Source organism: Cibotium barometz, chromosome 35 (assembly GCF_041138505.1).
Source record: "Cibotium barometz isolate CiBa-2024 chromosome 35, ASM4113850v1, whole genome shotgun sequence".
NCBI classification, from domain to species: domain Eukaryota; kingdom Viridiplantae; phylum Streptophyta; class Polypodiopsida; order Cyatheales; family Cibotiaceae; genus Cibotium; species Cibotium barometz.
The window spans coordinates 24,410,675-24,436,053 of NC_141080.1; the positions used below are offsets into that span (position 1 = coordinate 24,410,675).

Below are 25,379 nucleotides of genomic sequence, written 5' to 3' on the forward strand. Positions count from 1 at the left end.
TTGATAGTAGCGGCGGCGTGACTGTTCAATTCCCTCCATCCTTCTCGCATAGACAGTGCATACCATGTAAATGCCTTTTTTGACATCTTCCAAGGTTGGCAACGTGATCGTCACGTAACGGCCTTATCCCAAACTTCCATGCAACCACCTAATGTCATACTCTGCATGGCCTTATCCAAAGATCTGGAAAAAACCAAACACGAGAGGAAGGTCCAATTGAATTGTGCATAGAGAATATATTTGTCGCTTCCTATATATAACCATAAGCAAGATAGCATGTGCCACTGTACACCTTCTTGCTCCAAATCAAGCCAAACTTCATTCGAGGTGCTCCAACCCATCCGAAACGAAAAAAGCAAACCAAGAACTATAAGAAACTCTATAGACAATGCAAGTGCCTGCCATCTATGTACAAAAGTGGTTCTTGCCAACCACAATGAGTGGGGTATTGGGCATTCAAGTGCTGTATGAGTATGCATCCATATCCATATATGCCAGAAAACCAAGCTCAAAAAAACTCCCAAGAGCGCATGAGAGTGTGTGCATGTGTGTGTGTGTGTGGATACACGTGTGTATATGTATGGGTACATGTATGTAGAATTTTTGTTAAGAAAAAATATTTTTTAAACATAAAATGATTAGGTTATTGCATTTACATTTTTTTCATTGGTGGAGATGTGGTAAGGTGCTCACTTATTATATCCTCAAATAGATGCACCTTACATATAATGATTGGGTGTTCTATTTTTATTTTTATTTTTTATTGGGATGATGGATTTGTACGAGATGTGTGCTGCCCTCGTATAGCTCGTAGGCATCAAACCCAAATCCTCTTCATGTTCTACCAGTTCAACTATACTCCCATCAGCTTGGGTGTTCTATATTTAAACAATGATGATAGAGAGAAAGAGAGGTTTTCATCATATAAGCGACGTCCCTACAACAATGCCTCCCTCTTTAAACCACTTTAAACCAAAATTTGAATTTGAAATGGGAATAAAGCTTTTATCTTGCACTCTTTAACTCTCCCTTCTTACACATGGTAAAATGAGATGGTCACAAAGTGACACGTGTGTGAATGTTGTGGCAAGGGCAAAATAGTAAGAGTATTAGTGCAAGATTAGATGAGTTATCATTTTATGGAGGCCATGGAGTCTAGCATTTGAATCATAAGATAAGTTGTCGGTCGTTTACTGGAGAGAGGGAAGCGCTAAACTTTTGCCTCTTCAATCATTTTACGTCCTTGATATCCTTGGAGAGTTATAGGCAATTAGAAGGTTCACACATTCTATGGAGGTCCTAGGTAACATGAAAGCCAAAGCTACACTTTAAAGTCTGTGGAACTACAATGGAACTCCAACATTATATTGATTTGCCTATGGGCAATGTGAGATTGCTTTTTACCCATGACCTTACAATACACTACAAATATGTTATAACGGCATCATGCATCATTCACCAAAATATGTAATTATTCTTTGTCCATTTAGATCCATGGCTTCGTCCTACTGAGAACTCCCAAAAAAACCCCCAAAAAAAAGGTGAAGATCCTCTATTCGTGTTTATATTCTCATGACAACAGCAAGTATCTACAATCTGAAACATACGGTGCAAATACATGACAAGTGAAAGAAGCAGCCTCAAAGCTTGAGGTCAGATGGGCATGCTGGTATGGTACACATGGGTACATTGCAGGCTCACCCAAGGAGATAAAATAGATTCCATGATAGGAAGGTAACCCGTTGATACATGGTCAGATACCTCATGTCTTGTCTTATAAACTTTCCACAAGAAAGAATAGCCTGCAGCCTCTGCAGAGACTTAAATAAGGGAAGCCAACCTTCAAATGCTAGCCAACTTGTAAGGCATGATATTTTTCACATGCCCATGCGGAGCCTTCAGCTTATCCAGTTTCCATAGCAATTGAGAATCTTCAAAACGGTCCAAGGACCACAATACCAAGTTAAAGAAAAATTAGGTCATCCATTTGTTACAACAAGAAGGGTATCTCGTTCTGGTGCAGAAATTGTAGCTTTGCTTTGGATCAATAAGCACTTGATCATACCCACTAAACCTGTCCAAGAAACTTCCCACTTCAGATTGTGCTACCAATTGGCATGTCATTCAGTGACGATAACTTGGAGGGGATAAGCTGAAAGGGAAATTTTCATAGAGGACATCCAGTAGAGATCAAGTAACTCACACTACCTCATTGTGGGCTTTGCTGAGGTGATGTATGCCATGGCCCTAGCTTACACCTGTGGCATTACATCATCACGTCATATGACTGGCCTGAATACCCAATGCAACAGCAGCCGATTCCACATGTTGTAGAAGATAATTATAGATTTTTTTCCTCAACCGAGCCACTGTTTCCACCAATTCAGTATCACTTGCCTCTTGTTTCCCAGTATCCACTTGATCTAGCCAGTCATTTACCCTTTTCAACTGTGATAGCATAGCTGCAATTTGAGTTTTATCTTGTTGTGCAGGTTTTTGTGCAGAGGCATCCCCGGCGCCTTCAATTGCACTGGAAATCTGAAACCCATTGTCTAACGCCCCCTCTAAAAACCTCAAAAACCAGCTCTGAGATTCTCTTTGGAGCTTCTTTGCAAGCTCTGTCATTTCCTGCAAACCATCACCCTTGACCCAACCGCAAACAAGAGGCACAGGTGGACCCTGAGCATGGCAGTCCCAATCCGATTTGTTTGCAGGTTTTGTGTTCACTATCTTAGAAGACACCCCATTTGGTAAACGCCTCAAAGTCGGTTGTGCTGTCTTTGATGAATTGGTTTGTTTTGTCTCGGCTACTTCACTTGCACTCATGCTTCTTTTCTCATTTCCATTATGGGGGCTTGAAGGCTGCAGCCCATTGGTTTGCGAAGGGATAACCAATGTAGCTCCCTTTTTTGAAGGCAAAGCACCAGATGTCGCACTGATTAATTGAACTCCGGGCACGACAGAGGCTCTCTCCAGCACCAACATTGCCTTTCCTTTGGCAAGATCTTTCTTGAAAGCCGTGTTGGTTGAACTGCAGGTTTGTCTTGTCATTAGTGAGAAGGCAGCCATATCAGTTGACAAAGCTGCATTAACCCACAAGTTTGCCCGTCTTGCTTTCTCCACAGAAATGCTTCGAAATTGCTCTAAATCTATGTGCCTGATTTCTGCATCATCATCCGCTTCTCTATACAGATTCTCCACACCAGCCAAAGCACCTGCAACAGCTGTGGCCTGAGCCAACACTTGTTGAAGCTCCAGGAACTGCTCGATGGAAGGCTCGGGATGCTCTACTTTTGCTGCAGAACAAAGCTCAGCAAACATGCTGCAAAGGGCCAGTCAAAAACTATAAACAGTTGAAACCATTGCTTTTATAGTTTGTAGTTGTTGTAAACAAGTAAATCTATACAAAATCTCATACACTTCGGCAATGTTGAAACCAAGAAGTAAGCACTCATTAACTTGTTTGCTTCAACATGTGTCCATTTAACCGAGTCCCAATGTGAGTGCCCAATGGGACATCTTCATTACCTCCATGACCCTTAAGGTAAAGCGCCAATGAACCTTTAACTCTGGAGCAGGACTAGCAAAATCCCATTGCGGTGGGGGAAACAGCAGAGACGACACCTGTAATGCGCCATTTTTGAAATGGAAGCCCAAATGCAGTTCCGTCCCACAAGCCCCAAGACGAAGGTTTTGGCATGGAGACTTAATGCACGGAAGCTTTGTGTCTTCTTTCAGCCCTAAACAGCTTTCCTTGGAACACAGCAATGGAGAGAGGAGAGAAAAACGCAGAGTTTTCACCTAAATCTACAATATATTAATAATACCAAAAGTATGTATGCATATACAAAAGCTGGTGGCCATGGGCACACCCAAAAAGGTGGTCTTGACTCAAAAGTCCTAGTCTATGATAAAATCCAAAGATAGGAATGAGATGAACAACACAATAATGTGCCTTGGCTTATACAGGCCCAAAATCTGCCAGTCGGTCATCTATACTGTTGTCGGCCAGTTCTGTCCACCATAATCCAGCATTTAATGCAGGGGTTTTCCACACGTGTGAGTCTGAGTGACCAGCCAACTGAGTCCTTTGTGTCTTCTACTGAGCCTAATCAAGCCCTAACAATGTCCTAAATCTTGGCTGCAACTCTAGATTAGCATGCATATGACATCCCCTCCTACTGAACTTGATGACGACCTTCTGACCATGGATGACTGTCATCATCCCTTTGTCTCCTCGTGGATTCCCACTGTCATCCCTCTAGCCCAGCAACCTTCCTACTGAAAACCTTGCCATACCCTTATTCCACTCGAAAGTCTAGTGTAGATCTGTGCATCTGTTCCAATTGTCCCCTGGCCCTTCATGCCCTATCCCTAAACACTTTTTTTGGTCTTCTTTTCCTGAGTATTGAGTCTGACATCCTCACTCCACCCCTTGGATGATCATCATCCCTTGGAACCGTTTTCGTAAAAGCCTTTCTTGGTATGCCCCAAGTGGCATCCGATTCACAGTGCCCATTCCCCTTGGGTCTTGTAGAACACTACCAACCAACCTCCTGGGAACTTTAACGTCTTGGGTTACTCTCCTTGGACTCTACACCTTGATTTGGGACACCATCAATGCTTAGCATCGATGAACCTGATGCTGATACAATGTTGCCTAGTCACCACGCCACCAAAAGATCGACACGGGCAATGGTTTCATCCATGCACAATGCAGTAAGGGTGTGTGGGACATGGGCGGCAAAAATATCTCAAAACCAGCCTGAAGCTCTAATACTAATGTTACATGCACAAAAGCTTTTTGTCTTCTTTCATTCCTAAACACCTTTCCTTGGAACATATAGATGCAACCATGTAGAAGAAATGGAGAGAAGAGAGGGAAAAACGCAGAGTTTTCACCTAAATCTATACAAACAAGCCAAGGGACAAATTGGCACAAATATGTCAGGTAATTTGTGTAGCTGGTCTTTACCTAGGATCTGGCCAATTAAGTTTGTTGTTCCTGTCCCTAAAATGGTCACTTTCTACATGCATTGCATGCAACATGCAAGGATCAATACCCCCTCCCCTCCCTGTACGAGCAATCTGAGGTAAAGGCTGAGAATACAGCAAGAGACCTTCTGTTGTCCTTTGCCAAAAATGTTGCAACAGATGTTCTAGACTCATCTTCCTCAATCATTATTGCCCATAATGATTTTAAAGGCTAGGTCGCTACTCTTTTAGGGTAGTTCTGCTGCTCTTTATGTTCAAGTTCTAACCAGCTAGGGAAGACCATAGCAAATTCATAATAATGATAAACACAATTATACGTAAATAAGCAAGAATAACCTCAAAGCATCGAGACTAGTTTCATTGCAGATTCACTCTCACAAAGTGAGCAAGAGTTTTTTTTTTATGGGAAAGAGATCCTTCTATTAGTTAAAACAAACAGCCATAGGCTACATGTACATTCTCAGAACCACGGTTGTTAGAGGTGTCAGAGGAATTTGGTGCGAGGCAGGTATGGTATGCGCCTCGAAAGACTCGTATTTTTTAGAGACGTTAGGCATGTTAGAGGCATCTGTTATATATATATATATATATATATATATATATACCTAGATGAATCCAAGAACATGCCCAAATTCACCTTTTAGGAACGTGCATGTTATATACTCATGGTAGTCAACCTACAAGACTATATAACTATCAACTCCATTATGCATAGTATGGACTAGATACTACGACATCCCCACTAACATCCCCATAACGTCATCATTGCCCAATAGTGGGTGTAGAACTCTGTATCAAGATATGCTCTCACACACGCACTCCACACACACATAAGAGCATATATTCACACAAAGCCCTTCGTACTGAGTTTCTGTCAAACCTCCGGAGAAGCAGGGCAGACTCAGCCATAATGAAGCCTAGCACTAAGGGAAGTAGCAAATAGAAAGAATTAGTACAGCAAATAAGTAGTTGATAGGGAAAATGCACCGCTAAAGATAGAAAGAATTAGCACAATATCAACTGGCCGCAACTCGGACGAAAACTTCACAATGTGAAATCTGCATGTCCACTAATACGGCTAAATTATATACCTAGATGAATCCAAGAACATGCCCAAATTCACCTTTTAGGAACGTGCATGTTATATACTCATGGTAGTCAACCCACAAGACTATATAACTATCAACTCCATTATGCATAGTATATAGATAGTGATAGATAGATAGATAGATAGATAGAAAGAAAGAAAGAAAGAAAGATTTTATTAACGTCTTCCAAAAGACCGAACTCGGCCTATGAGACAAATCGGAGTACCTGTATGGGGTATCCTCTGTCATCCCAACAAAATGAAAAAGTACTGAATAAAAAAGCTGAATCTGGGTGTGCAGGGGATGGAGCTCTATTACTAGGATAATGCAAAGCTATATGCATGGAGTATACAATCATGATATGCAACCTAGCTAGCTCCATCCTATACCATACTGGGGGTATAAAATGGTATGCATCAGTGAAGGGGGTGTCCACAGCTCCCTGAAGAACATGCATGGGTGTGCTCTGAAGCGAGCCAGTCGCTCTGCACCCTCTCTGTGAAACTGAGCTCTGATCTCTGTCATCTCTCTCTGGTATAGGCGTGGTGTCCGAAAGCCAGGTGTCCTCTGTCTCCTGCGGGCTCTAAGTGTCTCTGCTCTCTGAAGAGTAATTCCCTGCCGTGTAGGGGCTGGGAGGGGTATGGATCTCTGAAAAAATGTAGTAATCTGTGTCTGTCGCCCCCCCTCTGGAGCTGTCTGAGCCTGTAATAATGTCTCTCTGTGGCGCTGTATGTCTAGAATGTATCTCCCCAGTATGCGCTGGTCTGCTGTCTCAAAGCTGTATTAACGTCTACTAGAGGCCGAACTCGACCTATGAGACAAATCAATGTACAACTGTCAATGTCTTCTGGATGTCCAGCAAACAAAGGACAAAATGAACATGAAATAAACTATGAAAGTACTGAGCTAGTGGGGAGGTGTGATGGATGGAACACTACTGCTAGAGGCTCCGTATGCAACCTATATGCGTAGGGTATACAAGAATGCAATGCAGATCTGTCTAGCTCCAACCAGTACCATAATGGGGGTGTAATATGTGATACATAGGCGATGGTGAGGCAAAAATACCTCGGAGCATGATCTTCGCGTGTGAGTGTAAGTGAGCTAGCCGCTCCTGGATCTGGTGCTGATGTTGAGCCCGTATCTTTGTGATCTCCCTCTGATGTAGTCTGGGAGTCTAGTAGCCTAGTGCTCTCGGTCTCCGTCTGGCTCGGAGGTCCGCAGCGCGCTGAAGTGTAACCCCCTCCTGTGTCAAGGTAGGCACTGGGATAGATCTCTAGAAGAAATCAGTGAGCTGGAGCTGTCGCCCACCTCTCCCTATGGTATGAGTCCGTAGCAGTGTCTCTCTGTGGCGCTGTGTCTCTAGCAAGAACTGGCCAAATCTGCGCTGGTCTGCGGACTCCATGATCTGGCGGAGTGGGATGTCCACTGAAGATGGTGGTGTATCTCTCTCTAATGACACTATATGCTCTGCATCTACATACATAATGTTCCTCACTCTCAACCTCCTCCTGGCATATACTGCATATCCTCTCTGCTCTGGGGATCCATGCTGCCCTACCTGCCTCAATCTCAAGCTGGTGTGATGACACTCTGAGCTGGCCAATCGCCACTCTGGCACTGTGAGGCATGTACACATCCATGTATCCAAGTCTCTGTATGAATCCATCCGTTGAGATACGCATAAACTGATCTCTGTAGTATAGCATCTTCGGCAGTAGAGGCTGATTGGGTGTAACCCAAGTCTCTTGAGTGTATCGTTGCCATAAATCTTGCCGAAGGACTCTGTTCCTCTCACTGTGAGAGAGTTGGATGTGTGGTGCATGTATATTATACTAGAAAGGTGGCAGGTGATCTATGTCAAGACCATGCTGAGTGAGCCAGTGTATCATCTGTGAATACCATGATCTCCTATCTCCACTCTCTACGAGCTGCCTGGATGCCTCAAAAGCTCTATGTGAGAGTCGATCTGATGGCATATCTCTGATCCTCTGTATGAAGCAGATCGTCTGGAAGAGGGCCTCTACTAGCATAGGAGGTGCAGCCAACTCCGTCCGAACAATGTCATGTGGGACAGAGGGTTTGTTGCAGATCATCCGTGAGAGCATGAGAATCTGAGGCCTCTCTATCTGAGACCATGTGGAGGTGGCGAGCCCAGGTGCCCATACTGCTCCAGCATACATCAAAGCAGGGGTGACTAGTGTGTCAAACAACCACCCCTTCGTGCGAGGCTCCTGGAAGTGTGCCTGGTGACACTGTCTCTCTAGCATGGCCAGAGTTGCATACCCTCGTGTGAGTCTATCCCTGGCTGCCTGTGCCATAGTAAATCTTCCTGGCGGAGTCGTAAATGTAATCCCCAAGTACACATATGAGTCTACCACCTCTACCTGTCCTCCTGCTAGTGTGAAGGTGGCCTGTTGTCGAACCGGCCCTGAGGTGTGGAAAATCATGGCCTCTGGTTTTCCCAAGGTTTACTATAAGCCTCCTCTGTGTGCAGAAGTCGTCGAGTGCATGGAGATGGTGCTGTAGTCCCATCTACGACTTAGAGACCAGAATAATATCATCTGCATATAGCATAGTGTGGATTGTGGTACCTGAGATGTCTACCCCATCCCCACCACCGTGACCAATGAAGTCAGCCACCTCATCCTTGCTTCACACCTATGGTGCTAGTAGGAATAACATCAGATAGCCCCCCGAGGCATCGTATGCGCCCGAGGACTTGCTCATATAAAGCATAGATGCCCCAAACCATCTCTGATGGGATCCCCAATGACTTTAGGCGCTGGAAGAGTCTCCCTCGTGTCACCGTGTCAAATGCTTTGTGGAAATCCACAAAGCAGTAGTATAATCTCTTCTCCCGCGCCCTAGCCTGGTCAATCAGACATCTCAGAGTGAATATATGGTCAATAAAGGAGAAAGCTCGTCGGAATCCAACCTGCCCTGGTGCTCGCAGTCCCTCCTTCTCTGCATATGAGCTCAACTCTGCCTCGAGCACTGCGCCATAAAGTTTGGCCAATGTATGACCAATCATGATAGTCTTGTAGTTGCTGGGGTCTAGCATGTCTCCCGCTTTGTGGAGAGGCACGATGGTGTGCATAGTGCACTCAACTGGTAGGCCCTCCACTAGTGCCCTATTAAAGAAGTGAGCAACAAAGGGTCCGAGAGAGAGAGAGAGAAAGAGCCTTGAGGGAGACCCAAGGGAGACCCAAGGGAGAGAGAGGGTATCACCTAGGTGTGTGTGAGAGAGGGAGAGAGAGAGTGTGAGAGAGAGAGTGAGAGAGTGTGTGAGAGAGGGGTTGCCATGAGCAAGGTTTAAGCCTTAAGGGAGGGAGAGAGAGAGTGTGTATGAGAGGGAGAGACTCCAGAGAGAGTGTGTGTGAGTCTTGAGAGTTTAGAGGGACCCTTATAGCCCCCGTCTAGAGACTCAAACGGACGGAAACGGGCAGAATCTAGAAACGGTCAAAACAAAAATTCAACTATGCCCAGACTCCTCGAACAAAGCCTCAAATGCCTCAAAAGACTCGTACACCTCGAACGCCTCTAACGGTTAGACGCGCGCCTCGTAACAACTATGCTCAAAACCCTTGAAAGTGATCATCAAGTAATAACTCGGCAGGGTCGTTCCCTCCATGGCTGGCTACTCTCCGAGGGAAACCCAAGACTTTCCCCCTTCTACGAGCGTGTCCTGCTAAGAGGTGGTGAAGGAATAAGATGTCCACTGAGTCTCCTGTTACATCCTCTCTGGCAAAGAACCCCTCTCGGGCTCTGGAAATGGGGTCCACCCATCTCGTGAAGGTTCTCAAGTAACTATCCACATCTCTATGAATGGAAGGAGTGAGTCCTACTCGACACACCCTCTACACGTAGGGTTTTGGGAGGCGGTTTGGAGAGGGAGTAATGAAATCCCTAATGTACCAGCTTGCTTCAAAGCCAAGGTTAAGGAAGATGTGGCGTAGCTGTGCTAATCAAGTCTATGCCAGATGAGCTTTACGGAAACCTCATCACCACCTTGAAAAACCTACCCAATCTTACCTTGGAAGGAGTCATAACCTCCTCAAGGAAGAGGAGAAGAAGATGAAGAACAGAGAAGCAGGGGGGGACAGCTCCTTCACCAAGAACTACAAAGGTATCAAGTGTTCCCTTTGTGGTAGGAACAACCATGCAAAGAAGGATTGTTACTCAAAGAAGCCGTACAAACATTGTGGGAACAACAACCACAATCAATAGTACTCCTTTCACAAAAAGGTAGATGCCAACATCATTGAGAAGAAAGAGCTTTCCAGAGGAAGCAAATTACTATAATGATGAATAGTCTTTTTGAAAGTCCCAAGTTTTTGTTGTTTTCAATTGTGTTGTGTTGTGACTCGTGAGTCTGTGACTTGATCCTATGTGTACTCTACCCTTTAGATCCCATAATTGGCCTGTGAAACTAGAGCCATGTGATTTATCTTTGACTAGGAAAACTGGCATGAGAAACCATGAGCCTAGATTTATCCTAGACACACTATGAGGGGGGGGGGGGGATTGTTGGAATCAATGTCTTACCTGTGCATGTGAACCACCTCTTAGAGACTGCAATTTTCTTTTTTACATGGCGCTTGCCGCCAATGCATATGATCTGTCAGTGGTTGACTTCCCTTTTGCATTAAGATGTGGTAGATGAAATTTTTGATGGACCCAGGGGGTTTTTTGAAATTATGTTTAAAACGCCTAAAGCTCGGCAGTTGGCGCTTCAAAAAGTGCCTTTGTTTTTTGAGGGCCAGTTGGTGCATGCTATCCTATGGAGCCCCTTGGCTGAGTTTCAGGAAGTTCTTAAGCTGGAATGTCCCATTTCGGTGGAGGTGGAGAATTGTCTACTATGTATTGGCCTCTGCTGCATGAGGCAATGAAATCTTTGGGAAAAGTCTTGGTTCTGCACCGTCCTAGGTCCAACAATCGGAATAGATTATGTATGTTATGGAATACTGCTCGTCCCCGTCCTCCATGATTGCGCCTTAAGTCACCAAGAATGAGGTGTATGCATTTCAAGCTCCGTTGGGGAGATTTCGCTAGACATTGTTTTCAATGTGGTCAATTGGGGCATTTCATGGCTGAGTGCAAGCTCAATGACAAAGATCAGGGGGTGCCTGTTGAGGTGGAGTCTCAAGTGGGCAAGGAGGCTTCTTACATGGTTGTGGAGGACACAAGAAATACTCCTTATGTACAACATGTTGATGTACACCAGGTTGAGGATAGAGGAAAACAAGTAGTTCAAGAGGAGGCTCCTTGGAAAGATGTGGTTAGTCGTAAAGGCAAAAAGATGGATCAATCATCCGGCCAAGGGGAAATCCAAAATTTGCATAATCCTCCTATTACTTATGGTCACCGGGCTACTTCACGTCAGAGTGGTGCTCATTCTCGAGACCGTCAGCCTTCTATCAGGGACGTGGATCACTTCCTATGCAATATAATTTGCGCCCTCGATCTACCAAGGCTAATGAGCCTTCTTCTTCTCTAACTTTTGATAGACAAGGCCGTGTTGTCACCCCTTGGGATATAAGGTATACGAGTGAAAGAGGTAAACAATGGAATCAGCCCTCTTCATCCAGTCAACCATCTTCTGGGGTTTTGCAAAATGCTTTTGCAGTTCTGGGTGACTATATGGGTGATGTATGTGCAATGTTGGCTGCTAATGAAAGGCAGGGCAAGCCGCAGCCTCGCTCTCATTGACTATGTTTCTTGTCTTTACGAAGCTGGTTCATTGGAATGTGCGTGGGATATCCTCCTATAAGGAGCAGTATGTTTTGTGGCAAACATTGTTGTCTAATCAATGGGATGTTCTTTGTGCAGTTGAGCACAAACAACATAGTCAGTCGGGTGGTGGCTTTAAACATAGAGGTTTTCATGTTTTCTTCAATGGACACCCTTCCATCCAATCAAGGGTGATGATGATTGTCCATGATCGTTTTCAGCCTTCTGTTGTGTATCAAGATGTACATGGTAGATTTATGGTTGTGGAGATCACTTATGAAGAACAACTTCTTTGGTTGGTTGGTGTGTATGCTCCCCATACAATAGGGGCTCGTTGTTCTCTTTGGCAGGATCTACAACAATGTTTGAGGTTAGGAAAACCAGGTTTTCTCATAGGATCTGCTCTTCTACTGATCAAGCTAATTCGCCTCACTCTATAATGGATAATCCGGAAAGGCGGGTTTGGGACTCTTTTATGTCTCTAGTCCTCATTTGGTCCTCGCTGCATCCTTACGATTCTGGCTTTACTTTTCAGTCTCGCCAGTATCCTGGTTCCTGGTACTTGGAGTAGGCTGGATAGAATGTATGTTATGCACATGATTTATTTTTGCCAGAGATATTGAAAGTGGTTGTGGAGAGGCAGCATGTTCTTTCGGATCATTTCCCAATGGTCTTGGACATAATGCATCAGCCTGTGGATGTTTATAAAACTTTGCTTGGGAGCCGCCTTTGCACTTCAATCACAGCTTTCATGATCATGAGGTCTTCCATGGATACATGCTACAATTGATTAATAATTTTCAGCTATGTTTTATACAGCAGGGAATGTCAGCCTGGGATTGCTTTTTGTCTAATGTTCAATGCCTTGCTCGTTAGTATGGTATTCATCATGCTTCGAAAAGGAGGCAAGAGCTAACACTACTGCAATCTTTACTGGGGCCCTTGCAATCTCAGGTGGCTGTATCACCAGGGAATGATAGAGTGGATACTGTTGTTACTTGGCCTACTTATGAACTGCACCATCACGAGTACTTCCCTGCTGGTTGCCTACTTCAGGACTGCACCTCAGCATTTGTACTCCTCTCTGCTGCTGGATTGGTTGCCTGCTTCAGGACTGCACCTCTGCGTTCTTCTGCTCCGGCTGCTGCTGTTGGTACAGGCCGCTACGACAGGTGGAACCTTTCTCTGCTGCTGCTGAACTGGTCGCCTACATCAGGGGTGATCTTCAGCGTTTTTCTCTCGAGTTGCTGCTGCTGGTACAGGCCGCATACATCAGCACTTACATCTCAGTATACTTCTGCATTTTTACTTCAGCAGCCATCAGGACATTAGCGCTTGCATCTGTGCTTACATCAGCGCTTACATCTCAGCCCACATCAGCCTTACATCAGGCATATATCGGCGCTTACATCAGGGTTACTTCGGGATTGTTATCTGCGTTTTTTGGGACAGCAGCCTTCTCTACTCATTCGGAGTCTCACATAGAGCTCCTGTACTGGACTTTATCATTTATATGCATATCACCATTGCATGCTGTGTGATTTGATCTGATCTTTCATATATTTGGTTGTTTGGTCTCTTTTGCCCTCACATGGTATCAGAGCTATCGTCGTGAGTAAAAGGATTGAAGACCTTGAGAGCACACAGCATGGATCGTCTACCCACGATTCCGGAGGATCAGCCTATCTAGTACGGAGGATGGGACTCCTCATTCACTAGAGAGCCCTGTTCGAGGTCTTTCATTGGGAGATGACCAGCCTATTTTTACCCACTCGCCCTCTACCATATGGTTTTTCTTCTTCGAGCTCATCAGCCATTACATCCAGAGGAGGATACATGCCCATAGCCAGTGTGCCAGTATTGGACCCAAGTATTCAGCCTCAACTGGAGAGCCCTGCTTCTCATTCTAGCCGACAAACTGGACTTCGGTATGGGACTTTTTCTCAAGAAGGACACGTACCTCCTCGGTCGTGCAGAGATCCATCATCATCAACTCTGCCGATGACCACATCAGGTTCGTATGTGCCTTTTAGTATCTTCTAACTCTACCTAGGTATCTTCTTCTGTAACACAGGTTCAAAAAACCGTACCATCAACTACCCTCGATCCCTGGCATTTTGTGAACCCAAACAGAGGAGGGTCTAGGAGTATAATTCACTCTCTGACTTCTGGTGTTCAAGGAGGTAACACTGTTTTCTCCTCTGGTTCACTTTCTGTCCCTACTCCTAATGTGTTATGGAATACTCCTTGATTTCAAGCACAAAACCCTCCCACCCAACCCGTATCTTTTCCTACTAGTGTTGGCATCCAGTCATCACCGCCTACACCTCCTTTGGGTCCTGCGTATGGGTTCTACCCATCCCAGGTATCTTTCAACACACTATCCTCTGGCACTGTGGTGCCACTCAACATTCCGAGGTATCAGGTGGTTTACCAACCCATCTCTCGCACTAGCGTTTTTCCTAATTATTTGCCCCCTCCTGGATTTGTGTCTCAACCAGGTATTCCACCTATGCTGAGTGCCCAAACCTATATTCCATCTTAAGGAGCACCCTCGACAGGTCCTACACCTATGCCTGGTCCTGGTGGATTTTCTGGTTTCCCTCCTTAAACCTTACACTCTGGATATGGGCACCAGCCATCCTAGACTCCCCCACAAACTTCCTTTCATGTTTCTATGTCTAGAAATGCTTTCACAAAAAAGACTCGTTTTAACGGGGTCTAATTATACAACCTGGGCTAATCTTATGGAATAAGTTTTTACTTCCCAAGGTTCCTGGAACCTAGTAAAAGGATTTGAACCAAAACCCCACCCTTCCCTAGCACCTCCTAAAGTCATCAGCCATTGGGAAGCTAGAAATGCCACTGCTATAGTGGAGCTCATGCAAGGCCTTGTGCCGAGTTTCATTCTCAACTCCAGCAATTCCCCTATGTCTCTGACAGATGGGCACACCTTGCAGAGAGATATGCCGCATGTGATTGCACGCGTCACATTGATCTTGAGCATCAAATTCAAATTTTCTCTATCAAAGAAGGGAATGACCTGACCGTCAAAGTTGCTGAATATCGACACCTTAACGCCAAGTATGCCACCACTGGTTCTGCCAAGTCACAGGAAGACCAGGTTATCACTTTACTAAACAAGTTGCCGCCTAGTTTCTTTACTTTTGTCACACAGACCATTAGTTTAGAACCTATGCCTAACCCAGGAGTGTGAGTGCCAACTCTTGCGCTTCGCTCGGTTGCATGACCAATTTCATCCCAAGAAGTCATCCTCTCAAGAGGAAGCCCTTGTGTCCAATACCACCTCTACTCAAAAAGGACAGCAAGGGAAGGGAAACAGCAACTCACGAAATCAAGGGAAACCTCCCGGCAACAATACTAATTCCAAAAACCCTGCCTGAACACCCATTCCCCACTAGCAAAATATTCCCAAAAAAAATAGATTTTACACTTATTGCCAAATGCCTGGACATTTTGATGATGAGTGTGTTTTTAAAGCCAAGGAAAATAGAGGCAACACCTCCAACCCCACTACCTCCACCCGCCAAAACAACCAAGGTGGTAGCACTGCCCCAAATCGGAGATCCACAGGGGGCTAGTAATCCAGCACCTACTCTATCGGGCTTCCCGCCAAGGATCCAACAACAAGGCAATGGTTCTACTTGGCCGTGTTCCTCTCAGTGGCGATGCATTGGTCAGGTTGCTCAAGCCCCACCCTCCCAGTCAGTTTCTTTCACCACCCCTAAAGAGATGTCTGACTGGTCTTCCCTTACACCTCATCCCGGCCCCTCGGCCAATATCGCTCAAGTCACATTTAAGGTTGATTCTAGCTACTCCTCCAGAAAGAAGAAGAAACAAATGCCTAAACGAGGCCATCCACGGGGGAAAGCCTCTGCCTTCATTCAGATCTGTCAGTTACCTAACAATCCTTCTGTGCCTATCATTGAGGCCCATCCAACTCTTCCCTGTGGTCGTTGCTTTCCAGCAACTTCAAGACTTTCTCCAGATCAATGTCATGCTGCTCAACCGTACAGGAAAATACCAGTATGTCATCCAAAAATATGAACACAATGTAAAATCAAGTCCCTGAAAACACCCATCATCATGCGGTTGAATGTGGCTTGGACGTTCGTCAAGCTGAAAGGCATGACCACAAATTCATAGTGAGCCCATTCGGTACGAAAGGTTATCTTAGGGATGTCCCCCTCAACAATCCTCACCTGATGGTATCCATTCTTCAAGTCCAGATTCGTAAACACCTTGGTCCCATTCAGCCTCTCAACAATATAATCTATTGGAAGCATCAAGAACTTACTTTTGATAGTCATCTTATTGAGTGCACGATAATCGACAAACAATCAAGAAGAACCATCTTTCTTCCTGATCGTGTCACACACGGGCATGTGTATACGGAATCAATTCACTACCAAAACAGCATACATACATCAACCATTCCTGGCATATACATGATTACCATAATTGTGAAACATTACATGAGCGTATACATCCTGCAAACATAAACCAACTTACACATGACACAGCACTAGGGGCTGAAGTTGGGCCAGCCCCCCCTTGAGGTATCTTTATTACCAACAAAAGTATTTATATGTACAAGATGCGGGTGCCTGAAGAGTACACACTCATCCAGCCAACACCAGATTTATCCAACTATGGAAACATAGGTAAACACATTACCTGCAACTCGGTCACCAACCACTCCTGTTGCAACACCCTCATTCACCAACCAAGGTTGAGCGATCACCAACCGCTCCTGTAGAACACCCTTGGTCACCAACCAGGGTAGAGTGATCACCAACCGCTCCTATACTTTGATAGAGCGGTCACCAACCCTCTAACAAAGTGTTGTCCTAAACCTGCAAAACAGTAACCAGCCATGGTTTTGGCTCACTGGCCACCCACAGGTTCCACCAGATCACATCCCCAAGCTTGGTACTTGTCTAGGGACATGTTTGCTCAAGTTTCGTCATGAGAAACCTCCTGCAAACCTGTAAAAACAGCCAATAATGGCCCTTATAACAGTCAGCCAGCTCCTGTAGAGGCTCTACTCACTCCGTCCAAGCCCTATTCTCAGCAGAGAAGCCCAAAAACAGTCCCAACAGCCATACACAAGCTCCTGGAGCCAAATCAATCAGCCTGCAGCCCCTGTGGATGAAGTCGACCTGCCCTGTAGAGAGAGATAGCAGCCAGCCAGCCCTGGGACCCTTGTACTTCGCATTGTTTTTCCTGTCCACACAGCCTGCAGCCCCTGTGGATGAAGTCGACCTGCCCTGTAGAGAGAGAGAGATAGCAGCCAGCCAGCCCTGGGACCCTTGTACTTCGCATTGTTTTTCCTGTCCACACAGCTCCTAATAGCCCACGATTTCCAGTTGAGTGCTCTACAAGTCAAGGCTTGCCCACTTTGGCCCTCCCACACCCACAATAGCAACTCGTGGAGCTTTTTGGGAGGGCCTGGGTGCCCATCTCTCATATTTGGCCTTAGTTCATTAAAAATAGTCCACCTTGATGTGAACTCACTTATAAAATTATAAGTGTTTTGCCCAGTGAATGTGAACCCTGCACCCAATAAACCTTAGTGACATGAAATAATGAATAAATTGGGTTAAGTGTGCACACTTACCACCTGCAAAACACACAAGGAAACCATATGAGTCCCAAACAGGTGTGCACACACCTATCCACGGGTTGTCCAGGCGTCCCTAGTGCCCGTGGACATTCACAGTGAAACCGGCCTCTGATAGAAACCAGAGTGCGGTAGACTAGCAGTCACCCGTCCACTTGTAGTCTAGATGTGAAAACAAAACAGATTGGAGCTAGAGTGCCCAAATCTGAAAACAAGACGACACCTGTTGGCCCCAAAGCTTGGCGCCCCTTGCGGTATTTCTTTATTCAATTAATAATAATATGAATGGCTGAGTACAACAAAAATCAGCCAAGAGTTTACACCTGTATGTCCAATCTGACGGCCCACAAATCCTTCTTAGCACAGAGGATCTATGCACACAGATCTGTGTTCCACAATAACACACTGTGCCTCCCTCTGATCAGCCAAGACCACTAAGCAGGCCAGCCATGGGCATACATCTGGCATAACTCGAGTGCATGATACATCATCTCAGCTCATACATACATATGCTGTCCAAACTCTGTCTCAACCCTTGTCAATCTGCCATACCCCTCCTCTCACAAGGGGCCAGATAACTCATATCTGCAACAGACATCAAGCAGTAGAAAGAGAGATAGATGAACAGAAACAGAGCTTACCAAATTCAGCTCGTGAAACAGCACAGGAGGAAGCAACGGTACCAATCTGTACTTGCAGGCACTTGTATCCACAACCCTGCTTCACATATGTGCACGTACTTGCCTGTACCTTCCTCCTTGTGTTCACCTCTATGCTGTCTTTGAAAGTACAAATCTGAAAAACAGCACTGTACTTGCTTGTACTTGACTATACTTGCTTGTACTTGACGGTACTTGCTTGTACTTGGCGGTACGGGCTGTTTCTGCAGTGAACCTGAAGTAGCCGCCTGCTGGATTTTGCTGTTGGTCACCTGCGCTGACTGCAACAGTGTTGCCCAGCTCTTGTACCTGCCCTAGAACTGGCCGTACAGTGTACCTGCAGAAGGTACAGAGCTGTACTTGCAGTCGTACAGCACTGTACAGCCTGTATTCAGCAGTCGCAGGCACCTTTCTCAGTCCCACAGCCCTGCGCTTCTTTGTCCACAGCAGTACCTGCTGTTCGTACAGCATTGTACGATGGTTGTACGGCCTGTTCTAGCATACAGCACACAGAAAACAGCAGCTACAGCACAGATACAGCAGCCGCCTCAGTTTCCTACGCATGTACTCTCACTTTTGCTCCACGACTCCCAAAAGGGAAGAGAGAGAGAGAAGAGAGAGAAACACTCCAAAAGTGCCCCTCTTCCCCAAAATAATCCCTAGGGCCCCAAACTTTAATAAGTCCCTAGGGCCACTAAGGCCTAGGGGCAAACTTTAAGAAACATTAAAGTTTAATGTTTCTAGTTCCCCCCTTCACACCTAGGGATGTCCACACATCTTAAACTCTGTCCGGGCACCCCCCATGTTAATCATAAAATATTCTGACTCTGCAACCACCATGCCCACACTTCTGCTGTTCCATTTTCACAGAGCCATGACATACCCCCCTCTTGAAAAATGGCAAGAGTCCTCGATTGCATTCCGGTGATGCATCAAAATATCCAAAGTGAAATATACAATATGGCAAGATCAGCGTCCCAATCTCTCTAAGCCATACACATGTATCAACATTCACTGCAAACCAATGGCATAGTAATAGTCCAAGTTGTATACCACTGTGAACCATACATATCCACAAAAATCTCCATGTGACTAGTACACATATATCATAGAAGTCCCATAAACAGATGTACTGTCAGCCTCAGTACCTTCGGGTGAGATAAAAACTGCACCAAGCGACCTCTAGATGTCATCGGAGCCTGTCTGTATCAAGGGAGTGGAGGTGCTACCCCCCTCTTGAGCATCAGGTAATGCTCCAGACCCATGCTCTGCTGAACCTGAATGAGCCACAGTAAGAGTCGGCTCTAACTCAAAGGCATCGAGATAAAGCTGCAAAACCTGAGGTGAATCTGTTAAGTCACCTTCCTCCATCCACTTCGCATCCATCGGTGAATAGTTCTTGAACTTCACAAGATAGCGACGGGAAACTTTACCTCGTACCTTCCTTTCTTTATGTGTCAGTATCTGCTCTGGAATCAGAACCTCATCAAGTTCCTCAACTTCCGGCTGAGCCTCATCTGATACATCCTCAGGCACATCCCCACGGAAAGGTCTAAGAAGACTCACGTGAAAAGCATTGTGAATCCTCCAGTGATCTGGTAACTTCAAACGATAGGTTACCTCACCAAACTTTTCCAAAACCTGAAAAGGCCCATAATATCGCATGCTCAACTTAGGGAATAAGCGCTCTTTACCCTTCATCTTCTTGAGTCTAGCCTTTTCAAAACGCAAAAGAACCCAATCACCCAATGCAAACTGTAAATCACGTCTGTAACGGTCTGCGGCTTTCTTTTGCTTCTGCTGAGTTTTCTGGAGGGCCAACTTAACTCTCCGATAAGCTTCATCCAAGCTCTCCACATACTGATCATACGACTAAAAATTGTGGAGCCCTGTAAGCGATCCAAGATGTCATCGATCCTTGGTATGGGGAATCGATTCTTGATGGTATTCTTGTTCAGCGTCCTGTAATCAATACACATGCGCCAAGAACCATCCTTCTTCTGCACTAAGAGCACAGGTGAGCAAAAGGGTGATGAGCTAGGTTGTATCAACCCCTTATTCAAAAGCTCCTGCACGTGACTCATAATCTCTTCCTGTTGGGCTGCACTAACACGGTACGGCGGTCTATTCGGTGGAGTACTACCAGGAATCAGATCTATGACATGATCTTCTGGCCTCTCAGGAGGTAATTCTCCTGGCAATGACTCGGAAAAACAGTCTTGAAACCCACTTAAGAAATCAGTCCTGTCCTTATCTAACATAGACAAATTAGACTTAGACTCATCATCCTGTGCATCCTTTACATAAATCAAGTACGCGAAAAGATGCTTTTTCATTACTGATGAAATCGCCGAAGCAGATACAATAGGAACAGATTCCCCTTTGAGTTTTACATCCAATACATGCTCTTTCCCTCTATGAGTCAAAGTAATTTTCCTATTGTAAGTATCCACTACCGCATGTACCCTGTGGCACCATGGCATCCCCAACAAAACATCACAGCCATCCAAAGGCATGATGAAGAACTCTTCGCTGTCCACATAACCCTGCAAATGAAGCCGAAGCTTCCCAATAATAGGAGTAACGGGTTCTGCATACCCTGGGCAAGCCAAATTAGCCTCATGTAACGGCCTCATCTCCTCTGCGCGAATCCCCAATCGGCCAGCCAAATCTGGTGAAATGAAGTTGGCTCTAGCACCTGTGTCAAAGAAGATCAAAGCATTCTAATCTCTCACTTTGCCCCATGCCCTGCACAACTCTGTAGCTTCACCACCTAGCTGCTCCCCCACAAGATCAGGAACTAAGCCTGCAGAAGGCTTTTGCTTCTTTGGCTTGGGCTCTCCTTTATTGTCAGGGTCCTTTTGGGACTTTCTTTTGGGACAATTGAATGACATATGTCCCTCTTCAGTACAGTAAAAACACTTTTGAGCATCTCTCAAAGCGTGTCTTTCCTCAGAAGTCCTCTTGGGCATTGGCAACTTCTTATACTTTGTCTCGGAAGACCCTTTAGCATCACGAGAAACATGCCCAAATTTTTCAGCTTTCTTGCTCAATTTCTTAATGCCTTTAAACCCAGATGAACCACCTGTGAGTAACGCATTAGCTGTCATAGCATTTTCAATCACCTGTGACATGTTCGTTACTCATCTTTATACAATAATCTCGTACCTCCTTGGGCAGCCCACAACAATACTTCTCTACCTGCTCAGATAATGGCACGGCACGATAAGAAGTCACCGGGGTCCGGGAGTAGAGCTTCCCAAAACTTCTTGTTATAATCCTCCAAACTATCACACTTTGAAGCATCCAGCTTGTGCCATGCGGTCATAACATCCACCTCAAAAGTAGATGTGAGCCATACGGAAGAGAAAACCTGTTTGAATTGGACCCATGTAGTGGGTGCTATGCCCTGCAAAAGAAGAGTAGACCACCACTGCAAAGCATTGCCCTTGAGAAAAGTGGCAGCTTTCCTCACCTTAGAGGACTCTGTGTAATTCCCACCAGAAAAAGCAGCATCAAACTGCTGTAAAAAGGTAAGTGCTTTAAGTTTATCCTTGGCCCCACTAAAAGTGTCAAACTTCACTGCAGCTCCCCCTTGTAATCCTTCGCCTTTCCCATAGGCGTTAGATTATCATATGGAAGTGGTTTCGTAAGATTGCTGTCCCCAACATTCATGCCCATCATTGGGTCAACATTTCCCATTCCCACACCAGGCATACCATACATTCCAGCCATGTTTCCAAACATTCCATTATGCATACCTGGCTGCATACCACCAAACATATTGCCTTGCATCCCAGGTTGCATGCCTCCAAACATATTTCCTTGCATACCGGACTGCATATCACCATACATATTCCCTTGCATGCCAGGCTGAAAATTGGCTCCAAAAGGCCCGTACATACCCATGCCTCCCTGAGGGTAACCCCCAGTCATGGATTGGAACACCGAGCCACCACCAAAATAACCTGGATGCATATTCTGCTGAGGAATAGGTGGCTGTCCATAGAAGGAACTCTGAGAGTTTGCACCATAAGCATGCTGCATATTCGGAAACTGGCCAAAAGATGGTTCCTGTGGGATGGCACCACTATGACCCTGTGGAAGATTCTTTGAACGAACCTTCTTCTTCTTTTTCTCGGGCTCTATGCGGGGTTCTGTACGAGATCTCATAAATTCAGCAAATCTCTCACTCTGTCTGAGCTGCATAAAAGTATCCATAACACTAGCCAAACGATCTTTAAACCGAGCATCATCATCCTCTTTACCATGCACATCTTCTGGCTGTGTTACATCCTCATAAGGCTCAACATCTGCAGCCTGTTCTCCTGCAAAAATATCCTCAGATACATCTCTCTCAGGAGAAGTCTCTTGCTCTTCTTCTTCATGATAGAAGTACTCATCCTCTGTATCAAACATATTTGCTGAATTTTCAGCGATGGCTTTCTTCAAAGCAACCACGAGCTCACCCCCTTCAGAAAGTTGATGATTGGTCCCGGCAACGGAACCTTGAAACCGGCCTCTAATAGAAACCAGAGTGCGGTAGACTAGCAGTCACCCGTCCACTTGTAGTCTAGATGTGAACAAAATAGATTGGAGCTAGAGTGCCCAAATCTAAAAACAAGGCGACACCTGTTGGCCCCAAAGCTTGGCGCCCCTTGCGGTATTTCTTTATTCAATTAATAATAATATGAATGGCTGAGTACAACAAAAATCAGCCAAGAGTTTACACCTGTATGTCCAATCTGACGGCCCACAAATCCTTCTTAGCACAGAGGATCTATGCACACAGATCTGTGTTCCACAATAACACACTGCGCCTCCCTCTGATCAGCCAAGACCACTAAGCAGGCCAGCCATGGGCATACATCTGGCATAACTCAAGTGCATGATACATCATCTCAGCTCATACATACATATGCTGTCCAAACTCTGTCTCAACCCTTGTCAATCTGCCATACCCCTCCTCTCACAAGGGGCCAGATAACTCATATCTGCAAGCAACAGACATCAAGCAGTAGAAAGAGAGATAGATGAACAGAAACAGAGCTTACCAAATTCAGCTCGTGAAACAGCACGGGAGGAAGCAACGGTACCAATCTGTACTTACAGGCACTTGTATCCACAACCCTGCTTCACATATGTGCACGTACTTGCCTGTACCTTCCTCCTTGTGTTCACCTCTATGCTGTCTTTGAAAGTACAAATCTGAAAAACAGCACTGTACTTGCTTATACTTGACTATACTTGCTTGTACTTGACGGTACTTGCTTGTACTTGGCGGTACGGGCTGTTTCTGCAGTGAACCTGAAGTAGCCGCCTGCTGGATTTTGCTGTTGGTCACCTGCGCTGACTGCAACAGTGTTGCCCAGCTCTTGTACCTGCCCTAGAACTGGCCGTACAGTGTACCTGCAGAAGGTACAGAGCTGTACTTGCAGTCGTACAACACTGTACAGCCTGTATTCAGCAGTCGCAGGCGCCTTTCTCAGTCCCACAGCCCTGCGCTTCTTTGTCCACAGCAGTACCTGCTGTTCGTACAGCATTGTACGATGGTTGTACGGCCTGTTCCAGCATACAGCACACAGAAAACAGCAGCTACAGCACAGATACAGCAGCCGCCTCAGTTTCCTCAGCTTTTCCACGCATGTACTCTCACTTTTGCTCCACGACTCCCAAAAGGGAAGAGAGAGAGAGAAGAGAGAGAAACACTCCAAAAGTGGCCCTCTTCCCCAAAATAATCCCTAGGGCCCCAAACTTTAATAAGTCCCTAGGGCCACTAAGGCCTAGGGGCAAACTTTAAGAAACATTAAAGTTTAATGTTTCTAGTTCCCCCCTTCACACCTAGGGATGTCCACACATCTTAAACTCTGTCCGGGCACCCCCCATGTGAATCATAAAATATTCTAACTCTGCAACCACCATGCCCGCACTTGTGCTGTTCCATTTTCACAGGGCCATGACACTCAGGCAAAATACCAAGCAATGTCCAGGCATCAAAAACAAGTCATCCATGCATGTGCAACTCACATACGTATGCTGGTGCACAAACATAGTGGATGAAATCTCCAACTTACATCTTGTACATCCAACTAGCCCGTTCACAGGCGCCGTCCACACAGGACCAAAAAGTACTCACTCTCATGAAGGATGCATTTTTTGTGGATATTTGGGATGCCCATGTGGAAGTATTTTGTTTTGATGGGCCGAATTTTGATCATACATGTCATTTGATGGATTATCCACTTGGTGATATGCTTTTTGGGGAGATAATTCCCTACTATGTTTTTGTGGATCATCATGTTGACATGCCTCATGATCCGCAAGGACTCCTATGGGTAGATGATGCAGTTTTGAAGCTCACATGGATACTCATGGATTGTACGGTTATGCGTGGGCATGATGTTTTGCATTCGGGGGACCATGGTCTTATTCTTCCATGTGATGTTGGTATGGTTATCCACATGAGGCATACTTGGGATCCCGGTAGATTTTAACATGTCTCATTTCATATGGTCCGAGTACTCTACTGGTTTTCATGATAATGGACATATGGATCACATTACCATTTGATCCGAGAGGCTACATCATTCTCGGATCACTCTTGTCATGGCGGTGCCTTACTCGGGAGATGCTTATGCCATGGCTAGTTGTATTTAGGTTTCAAGAACGAAACCTTTGTGGAAAGGAATGGTTTGTCATGAACCTATAGCATACATGTAAATGGGCCCATAGGTAAAACACTATAAATAGGGCCTTGGGCACATGGATAGGACCTTTTGTCACTTTTACTAATTTTGGACATTCCATTGTACCTTTGGCTCCTACTATGGAGATTGGCTCCTACTACGAAGATGGCCATCTATGGTCAAGGCTCATGGCTAGCTTTCAAGCCATCCTCTTGGTGAGAGGTTAACACACTTAGGCCATTGTGTATCTTTCTCTTTACTACATACACATATGGATTCTCTCTCTTGTTCATCTTTGGCTATGATGCTTGGAAATGCTAATTTCATGTGGAATGGATGCTAGAATTCATCTTTTATGTGTTTGATTTCATCTTTAACTCTAGATCCATTCCACATATCATGCACGATTTTGGAAAGTTGTCTCGAAGTCTCTATCTTTCATATCTATCTCAGAAGACGAGAAGATGAGTAAATTTGAAGCCGGCCTACGACCCATCTACTAGGATGGCTTGGAGCTTTATCCTTCTGCTACTTTCTAGGAACTCTTTGCTTCAACCTTGGCTTCATACGCATA

General features: G+C 45.3%; 1 protein-coding gene across 1 annotated transcript in view; it reads right to left on the minus strand.

Annotated features, from left to right (window-relative positions):
• Positions 1-1,454: 1,454 nt before the first annotated feature.
• LOC147618260 (protein CORTICAL MICROTUBULE DISORDERING 2-like) overlaps positions 1,455-25,379 on the minus strand; it is a 29,031-nt gene continuing 5,106 nt past the window's right edge. Inside the window, exon 4 of the mRNA XM_086774702.1 lies at positions 1,455-3,322. Within this exon, the coding sequence (XP_086630828.1) occupies positions 2,275-3,322 (1,048 nt within the window). The 3' untranslated portion in view covers positions 1,455-2,274. The remainder of the gene's footprint in view (positions 3,323-25,379) is intronic.